Here is an 11422-nt window from a genome sequence, read left to right as displayed (position 1 = left end):
ACTCGGAGGTAATGTTCCCGATTGGGCTGCCCGTTTCATCATTTCTGCATTTTGCCGCTGATGCTTAGCAGCACGTCTCCCCGAGGCGAGCAGTCATTCTCTTGGAGACTTACAGGAAGTCTTCAACACTGAAAAGACTCACGCTGATGTTGGTTACAAGTTGCTCCATGGCCTCCACCATGGTAAGATTTGTTTCGTGTGACGATTGTGGTTCTACTGGGACAATTTTCAGAGCCGAGTGTCGCAAGTGTTGCATTTCGTAAGTCTGGGTAAGGACGGTGGACAGGATCTGCGTTCTTGATGCCCACAAGACGCCGAAACGTGTTGATTGTATCCATCCCATCAGTAAGGCGCCCAATGCATCCATGACAGCTACATAGGGAACATCAGGCCTTCCGTTGGCGTAATACATTAGCTTGTTATCTGCATTGGCTGCGCTGACAGGATTAAGTCTCGTCATGTTGCGCACTGTGGTGGTTTGTTCACCGTTACTGTATTTCCACTCCACATCGTAGGATGAATTATAAATTCCACATTGAATCGTCCGATTCGCGTATCCCTGGGCGATCGGAAACCCGAAATAAAACCAGCAAGGAGATGTAGGGTCTTCAAGATTGTCCACAGTCATGGCGAACCCAGCCTTATCGAGGATTGCTTGCAAACCGCGAAGAGTTCTGAGTTTCCTGTCGTCTGTTTCGTTTTTTCTTAAAGCCGGCGGATGCTGAGGAACGAAGCTAAAGAAAGATTTCTCTATGCTACCCGCTCCATAATTTGGTTCGGTAAGATTCAGGAAAAGTTTGTCAAATGCAGCGTGAAACTCAGGGCCACCTCCCATTGGCCGGCATGATAACGAAGGAGCGTGAAAAGTGGTTGAAAAGGAGCTATTCGGATAGGGTGCTTTCATGGGAATAATTGAGCCCTGGGAAGCGACTGATGACACCAATCGGGAGACAGCGATCGAAGGGGCTGCGTAACCAGCCATACCGTCCCCTCCCCATATAGAAAAGGTCTGCGGGTCGCTAAGGCGTAAAGTTCAAGGTGGGTAAAGGAAGGCGATGTTTTGTTGGACTCTGAGGACAGTTGAACCGTAAGTGCTGCTGGGGTGAATACGGCAACAATGGGTAAAGCCCTGGAGCATTCGAGTCCATTAGTAAACCGAAGAATGTCTCAACGGCTGATGAATGCGCCTCGTAGCAAGGGTAGCTAGAGCGAGGTGAAAATGGTTATATCTCGTCTTCAGACGTACCATAATACACTAGCAATCGCAACCAGTCCAAGTCCCTCTCGCCACAGCTCCAAACTGAGAAAGTCCCAAGCATTGGTGGCAACGCCAAACATAGCATCTATCCCTTCTAATGTGGAATTGCGAGATGCCAACGTTGTCCAAAGAAGTTGCGTGTACGCAAATCCCACAGCTGCCGTCAGGAACGCTTTCACCAAAAATGCCATGCCAGTTCCAATGCGAATGTTCCATTCCTGTTGGGTGCTGATTTGAACAATCCGGGAATCCAAGGACGCGTAGAAGAAATGATGGCCGAGTGCAAAGGCTATGCCGCATATGAGACTCCCGATCATCAAGCTCGGGACCAGCCAGTGTGGCCTGGACATAGAGGCCGTCATTCTGGGAACAAGATGCGCCTACAACTTGTTTTTATTGTGACCCCATAGACGTAGCGGTAGCAAGCGGACAAATCAACTGACCCAGTGCCAACTGGGAGGTTAATATATAACCATGTGCTGACATGCTCGGTGCTGACGAACCCCAGGGTTCAGTTCGGCACGGTCAAACACCAGCGCATCCGCGTCCTCCCCGAGGCATCCTGGTAATGACTGATCAGCGAGTGCGTCGGTCGCAAGGCAACACAAGATGGGGGGAATTGAAACATACTTAAGTAGGCTGCTAGAGCCGGTTGTGCCGCTCAGCCCTAGACAACACATGCTGGCTTGCAGATGGTTGAAGAACGACGATCCGCACCTTCGACAGGGAACAAGGAAGAAAAGACACCGCTACAGTGACAGGGCTGAGCGCTAAAGCATCGAAGGCGGCTCTGCCCACAGCCACCACACAGCCCAATCTCAATGTGGCGGATGAAGCGGCTGAACATGTGTCGGTCGGCTCGGCTCGAACCCGACTTGGTAAAGGATGGACTGCGTTCTTTGCGACGTGGTGAAGGCTGGATTCATGCATGTCAGACTCGACGGAGCGGTCGAGAGAAAACACCTTGCCGCGCTCCCAGCCAACCTGGAGTATGCATTCCTTCGGTTAGGGGGCCTTGGGCTCTTCAGTTCGCTCCTGCCCCCATGACAAGACATGACTTGCCTTGTCGAGCTGTGCACACAAATCCGATCCGAAACCACCTCAACACGTGCTCTTTGCACGATGCACGCTGCACTCTACTCGCGATAACCTTTGGCAGGCTAACTTTTTAAACTGATCCATGTCGCCAACTTTTTCTCTCCTCCATTCCTCCAGACGACGCAGCCTCCAGATGCCTGTCAACTGCCGCCTTGCTCCCGCTATCAGTTTTGAAACCAACCCCTGCACCTGCAACTCAAACTGGACGACGCCTCTGCCCATCTCCATATGAGGCCATGCATACGGAGGAGCCAAGATGCGCGCTTAGTTGTCCTTACGGAGCCCTTACCTTGTCAATGTCTCCTCTGCGGAGAACCAAGGCACAGGACTTCCTCTACCCTTCTTCCGGGGGGCATTGTCTGCCAAATTGCTTGCCAATCCAACCAACTCGCCAACCTCCTCGCGCCTCTCGCCTCGGGAACTGGGGGTTGCGGGAAAAGCAGGCAACGAGCTGACAGGCTTTTCCCTCTCGCCCAGACTAACTAATTACAAATAGGGGCTTGGGTCAGGCCTGCGCAAATTGGCCTTCTTCTTGGCGGCTGTGGAGCGTTTATCAAGCATACATTCCTCACGGTGGATGGTCAATGGCCGTGGTCCCTCATATTACCATGGCAGTTATACCCCAACCGCTGTTTTATTAACCGCCTGGTATAAAGCAGGGGTGTATATACAGCCAATAAACCAAAAGGATCATGTAGAATGGTGGGGGGCATACAAGTACTTTTTTTTTTTTTTTTTCTTTACAGAACCTCTGGCAATCCTTACGCAGGGTTACATAACGAATACAGCAAATTGGTGTTGGAACCCCTGTTCACGGCTTCCTCATCAGGTCACGATGGTTGATAAAACAGGGGCTGGAGTGTAGTCTCTAAAACAGATCCCTTGCCCGTGCCTCGTCTTCTGCTCCCGTCTGTTCCTGGTGATATTTTCGTCCTTTCTGGAATTCTTGTCAATCCATTCACCTTTGCCCTTCCGGTGAGAGGGCACATACGCAATCTTCACCTGTCACTCCTTTTTTTCTTTTTTTCTTTTTGCCTTGGTGAATCCCCTCATTCTCTTGATACTAGGTTGAGTCTTCTATCTATTTAGGGGTGTTCTAGAACGATTGTTCTGGAATTCAGCTAGTAAGACACTTTGTATTTCCCATTACATATAAGACATCAAAGGTATAGTTCCTCTCAAACTGGATGACATGCTCATAAACATTGATAGCTTTCAGGTGAAATGAAGTACGCTGCCTCCGTGCTGCTGGCCTCTGCAGGCTTAGCCACTGCCCTCGTTAAGCAATGCAGCAGTGGTGAGGCCGTCAAAGAAGGCGGAATCTGGTCCTGTGGTGTCGTGAACCAGATCCTCTACGAAGGGATCCAAGGCAAAGGCAGTTTCAAGGCAGTGACCGCCATGAGCGCTTCTGGGAAATGTCTTCAAGAAGATCAGTCCTACGGCGGATCATTGGCTCCATTGGACCAAGGTGTAAGTCAAATCACCCCATTGTCGAGCTCTCTTGAAGACCTGGCACACATGATGCATTCAAGGGCAACATTCTAACCTTACAAAGCTCTCTGTTCATTTCCGAGGACCTCTCAAACTCATGCAATTCGCCGTCTACTACCACACTTCATACCAGAAGCGTGATCAGGTCGATCCTGAAGTCGGCGTTGGCAAATCTGATACCGAAGTCCTAGCGCAAGAAGGCGAGGTCGAGGCTGGCCTCGAGACACCCAAGATCTCGGCACGACATAGACACGGCCACCGGTTTCTACACCGTGCTCAGCGGGACAAGCGAGCCGATATTGTAACTGCAACCATCAACGGCGAGGTTGTGACATGGGAGAACAACTACTTTGGTCCTGCCGCCACACCCAACCCTGTCCCGGCCCCGGTTCCCAAGGCCCAGGCTGGCGCAGGCGCTGCTGTTAAGGATGCTGGTGCCGATACCAGTGCTACTGCTAGCAAGAAGCCTATTACTGACAAGAAGCCCAAGGGCAAGCCTGCTCCCTCAGGATCCGACTGGGACCGTGTGGCTTATTACAACGCCGAGGAGCAAGTTTCCGAGAACATCATCTTCATGGGTAACCACGGCGGCCAGGGTTCTGGGGCTTTCGACGAGTACGTTCACCACCTTGACGACTTCCCCTTTTGATGACTGCCCGAGAAAACCTACTAAATCATAAACATCTAGAGTCTGGGGCCTTTCCCTCGCGTATCTCAACTCCACTGGCACCGGCGGTGCCTCGTCCCCCCAAATCCTCCAAAACATCCAAATTCCCTCCAACACAGAATTCTCCATCTTCTCGGCGGAAAAATGCGATTCCAGCTGCGGCTTCTCCCGCGTCCCCGAGATCGCCTACAAGGGCTTCGGGGGCGCCAACAAGGTCTTCCTCTTTGAGTTCAAGATGCCCTCCGACGGGACGCGCTGCCCGGCAGGCGCAAACCCCGGGTCCCAAGACTGCGCAAACCCAGACATGCCCGCCATCTGGGCTCTCAACGCTGCGATCCCCCGCACCGCCCAGTACGCGAATTGCTCGTGCTGGGGAACGGGCTGCGGCGAGATCGACATCTACGAGGTCCTGGCCCCCGGAGACACCAAGTGCAAGAGCACCCTCCACTTGACCAATGGCGGGGGGAGCCCGGATTACTTCGAAAGGCCGCAGGACGAGTATATCAAGGTGGCCACTGTTTTCCATGAACAGACGGCCAGTGTTTCGATCAAGAAGCTGCCGGATCATGTGGACTTTTCAAAGGGCCTGGATGACGAGACTGTGTTGTCGTGGTTGAGCAGGCCGACAGATGAGAAGGCGCGTAAGCTGAGCAGCTTGTTCCAGCTGTCGAGCTGAGTGAAATCTCGGTGGATATGCGCGGAAATTGTACTGAGACAGAAAGGAGGTTTTTATTGCAGCCAAATGTGATTTTTTTTTTCGGAAACATTCGTTTTTGGGTAGCACTTAGGAGATGAGAAAAGGCAGCGAAATCCTTTTGTTCTTGTACATCATTCAATCTGTCAATTTGGCTTGCTGAATCTAGGCATTGCACACACTGACGTGACCCTTGCAAAACAGCTCAACACATGGGGTGTTCCCTCTAGTGGCTGGAAGGCTTGTTATATTGTTTGAAGTCGACATTTAGAGTATATAAACGCTCTACATGAAATGGGGACCAGCGTAACGCTACCTTGCTTGTCTATGAAGTATTGTACAAGTAGTAATACAAATAGGCACTAGACTTTTCATACATCGTCCAAGTCCTACAAACTCCTATCAGTAGCCTTCTCGTCTGACGACAAGCCAACTACATTTCGTAACGTCCCAAAACTCAGACAATCGCTAATCCGATTGGCTCCAGAAAACAACATCACCAACCGCTCAACACCACATCCCCACCCCCCTGTGGGCGGCAAACCAAAGTCCAAGGCCTTTACGTAGCTCTGATCTAGCGGGGACCCTTCCCATTCATCCATCTCCGCTTCTTCTGCGAGTGTAGGTTCCCGCTCCCCAGCTGCTTCTTCGAATCCGACTTCGCCATTGGGCTTATTCACGAGAGTACGGTGAAAGGCAAGCTTGCGCTTCTGCTCCTCGGGATCATTTTCTTCTTCGTACATGTTTGCCAGCTCACGGCCGCCGACGAAAAGTTCTGCGCGGGCAGACACCAGTTGATACGTTTTTGGGCATAGAAAGCCTTTCGCCAGCGGTGACATGCAGACCGGATGGTTGGTGATGAAGATGGGTTCGTGAAATGACATGGGTTCTAAATATACAGCTGCGAGGCGGTCGAGGAGTTTGGGGAGGGAGTTAGGTACTTCGCCAGGGACGGTAATTCCAGCAAGTTTCAGGACAGCGAGAACCTCTGGTAGCGCGTCGTCACTGGACAGCTTAGGGAAGCGGATTCCCAGAGCTTCTTCGAGGCCGGGGATGAATTCGATCTGCCTAAAGGGTCGGACGAAGCGGCTCAAGTCGATTGGTGGGAGGGTAGTTAGCTGGGTTGAAATGAGTTCCTGCGTATGTTTGGCGAGACCGTGCAAGAGTTCTTCCGTCTCTTTTATGAGGTCCGCCAAGTTGGTGTAGGCGCTGTAGAACTCGCACATTGTAAACTCTGGGTTATGGGTGGCATCGACGCCTTCGTTGCGAAAGGCGGGACCAATCTCAAACACCCTGTCAACACCCCCAACAACAAGACGCTTCAGCCAAAGTTCTGGTGCGATACGTAAAGCCAGGTCCTTTTTCCGGAATTCAGTGGCCTGCGTGACGAAAGGCCGAGCAACCGCCCCCCCAGCATTTTCAGCCAAAATTGGGGTTTGGAATTCCAAGAAGCGTTTTGAATGAAAGTGGTCTCTCATGTACTTTGTGATTTCGGCTCGCAACCTTAGCACGTCAACCACTTCTCTGTTCACAAGCATATCAACGTGACGGTCTGCCATTCTCGTCTTGGGGTCGTTGAGCTTCTCAGGTATCTGCTCCATTGACGGAGACAGAAGCTCTGGGAGCTGGATAGCTTGGAGGGTCGGCTCTCCAGCCTTGGTACGAGTTGCATTACCAGTTACCGCTACAGACCTTGTCAGCCAAAAGTGGGAGGTCAAGGATTGGTACAATGGGAGTCCTACAGATGTGATCGCCAACTTGGATCAAGTGTTTAAACAGGGAGAACTTTTGAATGCGGCCATGCTTCTCTGACACACATTTATTCTTGTTGACCATGATTTGCACTTTCTGGAATTCGTTCACGATGTCGAGGAAGATGAGGGATTTGCCGACTACACGCTTTGAACGGACACGACCTGATAACGTCACTTCTTCACTAGGCGCTTGCTCATCGAAGTCCTCAAGAAACTCCGGCGCACTCTTCCGAGTCGCGGAAGATTCTAATCGAGGATACGGGTTAGCGTACAGTGGATCGTCACTCTGCTGGTCTTCGCGAAGCTCATCTCGCCGATGCTGCTTGAACGGCGACAAACTTTCGCTGCTATCCTGAGCACCCGTAAACCTCGATGCCTTCTTGACTGACTCTGATAAGAACCCGCGAGCTCCTGCTCGGAAGTGTGTCGTCTCCAAAGACAAAGAGCTACTTATCCGAATCGACGAACTGATGCTCGTTGCAGAACATCGCTGCGAGATGACAGACGACCGGCGAGCCAGTCGGAGGCACGCAGATGGTCTCATCGTGCCTGTTGATTAAGCTGTTAGCTTCCAATAGTCACGCCAATTGGTCAAAAATAGAGTAGGCCACGAGAAGTTTGTTTTGTCAGGTGATGGCATTGTATAATCACGCACGGCCGAAGCCATGTCAATCGCAGCGGTTCTGAAGCGAATATGCGGATTCATCATGAAGAAAGAGGATTGGATTCCATAGTGCAGAGACCAGAGAGCATACTTACAGTCATAGCGATCGCTCGGAACAATTGCCCCCGTGTTCGGTGCTCGTGAGATTGCACGAAGAGAAAATTGAGCTGCAGGAGAAAAGGATTGCGGTTACTATCCAATTTTTATTTAGGATATCGGACTCACCCCTGTTAGCGTTTACTTAAGTAAGCAACAGCCCCCGCCAGTCACAGAGGCTAGCTAGCTGGAGCAAGCCAGCGGACGGACCCGGCACAGCAGCGCAGAGCCTTGTCCTAGTTGTCAAGTCTATTTGGCACCACCTAGCTCAAGCCAATTGAGAAAAGAAGCTGCAACTTTTAACCATCCTCCGCGTGCATCCTCCATCTCGCATCCTCTCCCAGGCCACGCCCACCATCTCAACCGATTGGCCGTCCTGCTGTACATTCGCGACGAGCGCCGAGATAGAATCATGGCCCAGCAGCCTTTGTCCACGTCGGCAGTGCCCACCGACATTTATGGTGGAGGTACGCAGAAAACCGTTCAGCCGTCTTCCTCGCGATAGTGTGTCGCGAACCATCCTGCGGATGCAAATGCTAACATAGAAATCGTCCAGATGAGGTATCTGCCCTCGTTCTCGACCCCGGCTATTGCAACACTCGCGCAGGCTTCGCCGGCGAAGATGTGCCAAAGTCCGTTCTGCCCTCGTTCTACGGTCACATCACTAGCGAACCTCAACGCGACCTCTTTGGTGATGAATGCATCATCCCCCGCGCCGATTTCGAGATCCGCAACTACATGAACCGAGACAGTGTCGTAGAGGACTGGGATGTCGCGTCCAAGATCTGGGAGAACATGCTCGTCAAGCGCTTGCAACCTGAGCACCAAACGCCGCCCTCAAAAAACGGATTGAACGACGACGTCAAGGAGCAGGATGGCGAGGGTGATATAGCCATGGATGAAGCTGAAAACCAAGAAAAGCCTCTTCAGGAGAATCCCCTTTTGATGACGGAGGCACCATGGAACACGCCCAAGTCGAGGGAGAAGGCCATCGAAATCATTATGGAGAATTGGGGGTGCCCTGCCTTCTGGCTGAGCCGCACTCCTGTGCTGTCTGCATTCGCGGCTGGCAAGGCTACTGCCTTGGTCATTGATGTGGGTGGCGCCAACACCTCTGTCACCGCCATTCACGATGGCATGGTTCTGAAGCGATCCATCCAGCGTTCTCCAGCGGGTGGCCTTTGGCTCTCATCTCAGATTCGCAACATGTGGGAGACCTCTGAGCCCAAGGTCCAACTGACACCGACATACATGGTGGAGAACAAGTCCCCCGTCGATGCCTTAGCACCTGCCCAAGCTCGACTACGGGAATTTCCCTTTCAGATAACCGATTCTTTCCGCGCCTACGAAGAAGAACGGGTTCTCACCGAGTTCAAGGAGTCTGTTGTCGAGGTCTGGCGCGGGCCAGGCCGGTACAGCGCCCCAAATAACGAAGACTACATCAAGACACAGCCAGGTCGTGTCTTCGAAATGCCCGACGGCTACAATCAAATGTGGCGCGAGCAGCGCTTCAAGGTCACCGAAGGCCTTTGGGATGAGAATGCCGGATACCCGGTTCCGGAGTCGGAACGGCTCACCAAGGCCCAAACGATCCCCGAACTCATCCGCGCCTCCCTGGGTGCTGTGGATGTCGACCTGCGCGGCAATCTACTCGCGAACGTTGTCGTCACTGGCAGTACTAGCTTAATTAACGGCTTCAATGATCGCCTGAGCAACGAACTAACAGCCATGTACCCCGGACTAAAGGTGAAGATCCACGCAGCTGGTCTTTCGAGTGAGCGACGATTCGGTGCCTGGATTGGCGGCAGTATTTTGGCCAGTTTGGGAACTTTCCACCAAATGTGGATTTCGAGAAAGGAGTATGAGGAGAATGGTGCCGGTATCGTCGAGAAACGGTGCAAGTAAACAAAAAAAGGTGGCTCGGAAACCTGAGGGACCAACGGCGGCGTTGGCGATAGAGTGTTGAATTTGGCGTACGGAGTCAAGAGGAAGGTGCGCTTTTTTTGTAACGGGACGATTGGGAAGGTTCCTGGCCTTCGAGGATTTAACTCAAGTGTGGTATGTAGACGAGTAGCAATGATTTGAATATGTCACTTATACTGTCCATTATGGTCGTGAATCCAACTTCTCTCTTTTACGCTCAGCATCAGAAAAAAATATACTATATAACTTCTATCCCCTCTCACCAGTCACTCTACTTCATGCGAAACCACCTCATCTCTCGGCCTCCTCCTCCTCCTCCTCCTTGCTCTCGGCAGCCTCCCTCTCAGCCCTCCTCATCTTCACCCACGCCCCCAGCTCACCCCATATCCTCTCCTTCTCCGCTGGCGTCAAGGTCGCCGCCAAACCGCTCGTGCTCGACGCAACAAACACCCTCGCGCCGCCCCATGAGCCCTCCACGACGCCCATATTCTCCGTCTCATCCTGCCACCCGTACCTGAACTGCTTGCCCACATTCGACCCGTGCCGCACCCGCCATATGCTCTCCCATATGCTCTTTCCCACGACGCACATGCTCTCGGGCCGGTACGTCCTGGCTTTCTGCTCCAAAAGGGCCACCCCGTCGTCCATCTCGGCCTTGCTGAGCTCCGAGCCGTTGCGCGTAGGCCGAGCCACGATGTTGGTCAGCCCAAGCGAATACAGGGCCGGCATTTCCCGGTCCTCTTCTGCGTAGCATCGCCGCGGCGTGACGCCGCTGGAGTACATGAGCTTCCAGAATAGGTTGGACGGGTGGTTGTATGCGTGGCCGGTCATGGCGGTCCGTATGCCCGGGTTGAGGCCGACGAAGAGCACGAGGAGGTTGTGGGCGATGGCGTCTGGGAGCAGAGGGAGGTGGGCGTATGTTGAGGGTGGTGCGTAGCCTGCTTGTCGGGTGCGTTTCTTTTTCTTCTTCTCTGGCGGCGATGATGATGTGCGCTTTCTTGGGGACAGTGACGGGGTTGGGGTTTCATCTTGGGCTCTGGTCTGGATGGGGGTTGAGGCCGCGCGTGGGGGGTTGCGGCGCATTGGTTCGGTGGTGGTGTATTTGAAGGCGTCTAGTTGGAGACGGCCACTGAAGGTCGCTGGCTTGCGGCCTTGGTCGTCCGTCATGGCTGGTGTTGGGTGCATATACAAATGTTTGCTGGTGTTGCGGTTTCGAAGGGGGAGGGGGGGGGAGGTGAGACGTCGTGACAAGGTGGCGCATGGAGTTTGTGGTTCTCGGTGAAGTTATTACAACCATGTCTTTGAGTTGCTTTTGTGCGCAGTTCCACTGTTTGGTTTTGTCTTATTTATGATTTTCTTTTTTTCAAATATATCAAATCAACTCTACGCATTCGCCATGTTTCATTCACCCATGGCTGTGCCTGGTCGTGCGGCTGAGCTAGGTGTTCCCGATACGGCAATATCCGCCTTAAACACGATGGCTCTTCTTATCCTTGGGACTGCCAGGTCTTGTATTAAGCATTTTCTGCTGCTCGTAGGCTCTGCTTTTAGGCTGGAGTTGAAAGGATGGGAGTGTATGTACGGGGCCCGTGGGTAGCTAGCTGTTCATGGGTGAGCGGTGAATTGAGGCCGGTAATCTGAGAATCCACATTGGCTTGCGAATTCCGTCGTTGAGAATTCAGCCTCATTGCGGTCTACGTCCACGTATTCCCAAGTCAGCCAGGGAACCAGCTGCCACACAGAAGAGCTTCCTGCATGCATCCTATCCACTTGAGCA

General features: G+C 52.6%; 5 protein-coding genes across 5 annotated transcripts; 2 read left to right on the top strand and 3 right to left on the bottom strand.

The window, feature by feature from the left end:
- Window positions 1-109: 109 nt before the first annotated feature.
- Window positions 110-982, bottom strand: J3458_019951 (uncharacterized protein; the record flags this gene model as incomplete). Its single annotated transcript, XM_007814380.2, has 1 exon — window positions 110-982. One exon carries the CDS (start codon window positions 980-982, stop codon window positions 110-112), a length of 873 nt encoding a protein of 290 aa, XP_007812571.2.
- A 1169-nt stretch (window positions 983-2151) lies between these two features.
- Window positions 2152-5190, top strand: TOS1_3 (target of Sbf; the record flags this gene model as incomplete). Its single annotated transcript, XM_066121780.1, has 4 exons — window positions 2152-3522; window positions 3576-3826; window positions 3912-4462; window positions 4536-5190. The coding sequence occupies exons 2-4, from the start codon at window positions 3581-3583 to the stop codon at window positions 5188-5190; spliced, it is 1452 nt and encodes a 483-aa protein (XP_065973397.1). The 5' UTR covers window positions 2152-3522; window positions 3576-3580.
- Window positions 5191-5373: 183 nt separating this feature from the next.
- Window positions 5374-7786, bottom strand: MSK1_2 (mitochondrial lysine-tRNA synthetase). The gene is made up of 3 exons (XM_007814378.2): window positions 7722-7786; window positions 6951-7511; window positions 5374-6892 (listed from the first exon to the last, which is right to left on the bottom strand). Exons 2-3 carry the CDS (start codon window positions 7504-7506, stop codon window positions 5598-5600), a joined length of 1851 nt encoding a protein of 616 aa, XP_007812569.2. The 5' UTR covers window positions 7507-7511; window positions 7722-7786; the 3' UTR covers window positions 5374-5597.
- Window positions 7787-7971: 185 nt separating this feature from the next.
- Window positions 7972-9816, top strand: ARP4_2 (NuA4 histone acetyltransferase subunit). The gene is made up of 2 exons (XM_007814377.2): window positions 7972-8189; window positions 8279-9816. Exons 1-2 carry the CDS (start codon window positions 8135-8137, stop codon window positions 9625-9627), a joined length of 1404 nt encoding a protein of 467 aa, XP_007812568.1. The 5' UTR covers window positions 7972-8134; the 3' UTR covers window positions 9628-9816.
- A 16-nt stretch (window positions 9817-9832) lies between these two features.
- Window positions 9833-11342, bottom strand: J3458_019947 (uncharacterized protein). Its single transcript, XM_007814376.2, has one exon. The coding sequence runs from the start codon at window positions 10828-10830 to the stop codon at window positions 9937-9939; it is 894 nt and encodes a 297-aa protein (XP_007812567.2). The 5' UTR covers window positions 10831-11342; the 3' UTR covers window positions 9833-9936.
- Between the last annotated feature and the right edge of the window lie 80 nt (window positions 11343-11422).

The sequence above is a fragment of the Metarhizium acridum genome, assembly GCF_019434415.1.
Source record: "Metarhizium acridum strain ARSEF 324 chromosome Unknown scaffold_568, whole genome shotgun sequence".
In the NCBI taxonomy this organism is placed as follows: Eukaryota; Fungi; Ascomycota; class Sordariomycetes; order Hypocreales; family Clavicipitaceae; genus Metarhizium; species Metarhizium acridum.
The sequence above is the reverse complement of the archived record's forward strand: the minus strand, read 5'-3'. Positions and strand labels throughout refer to the sequence as shown.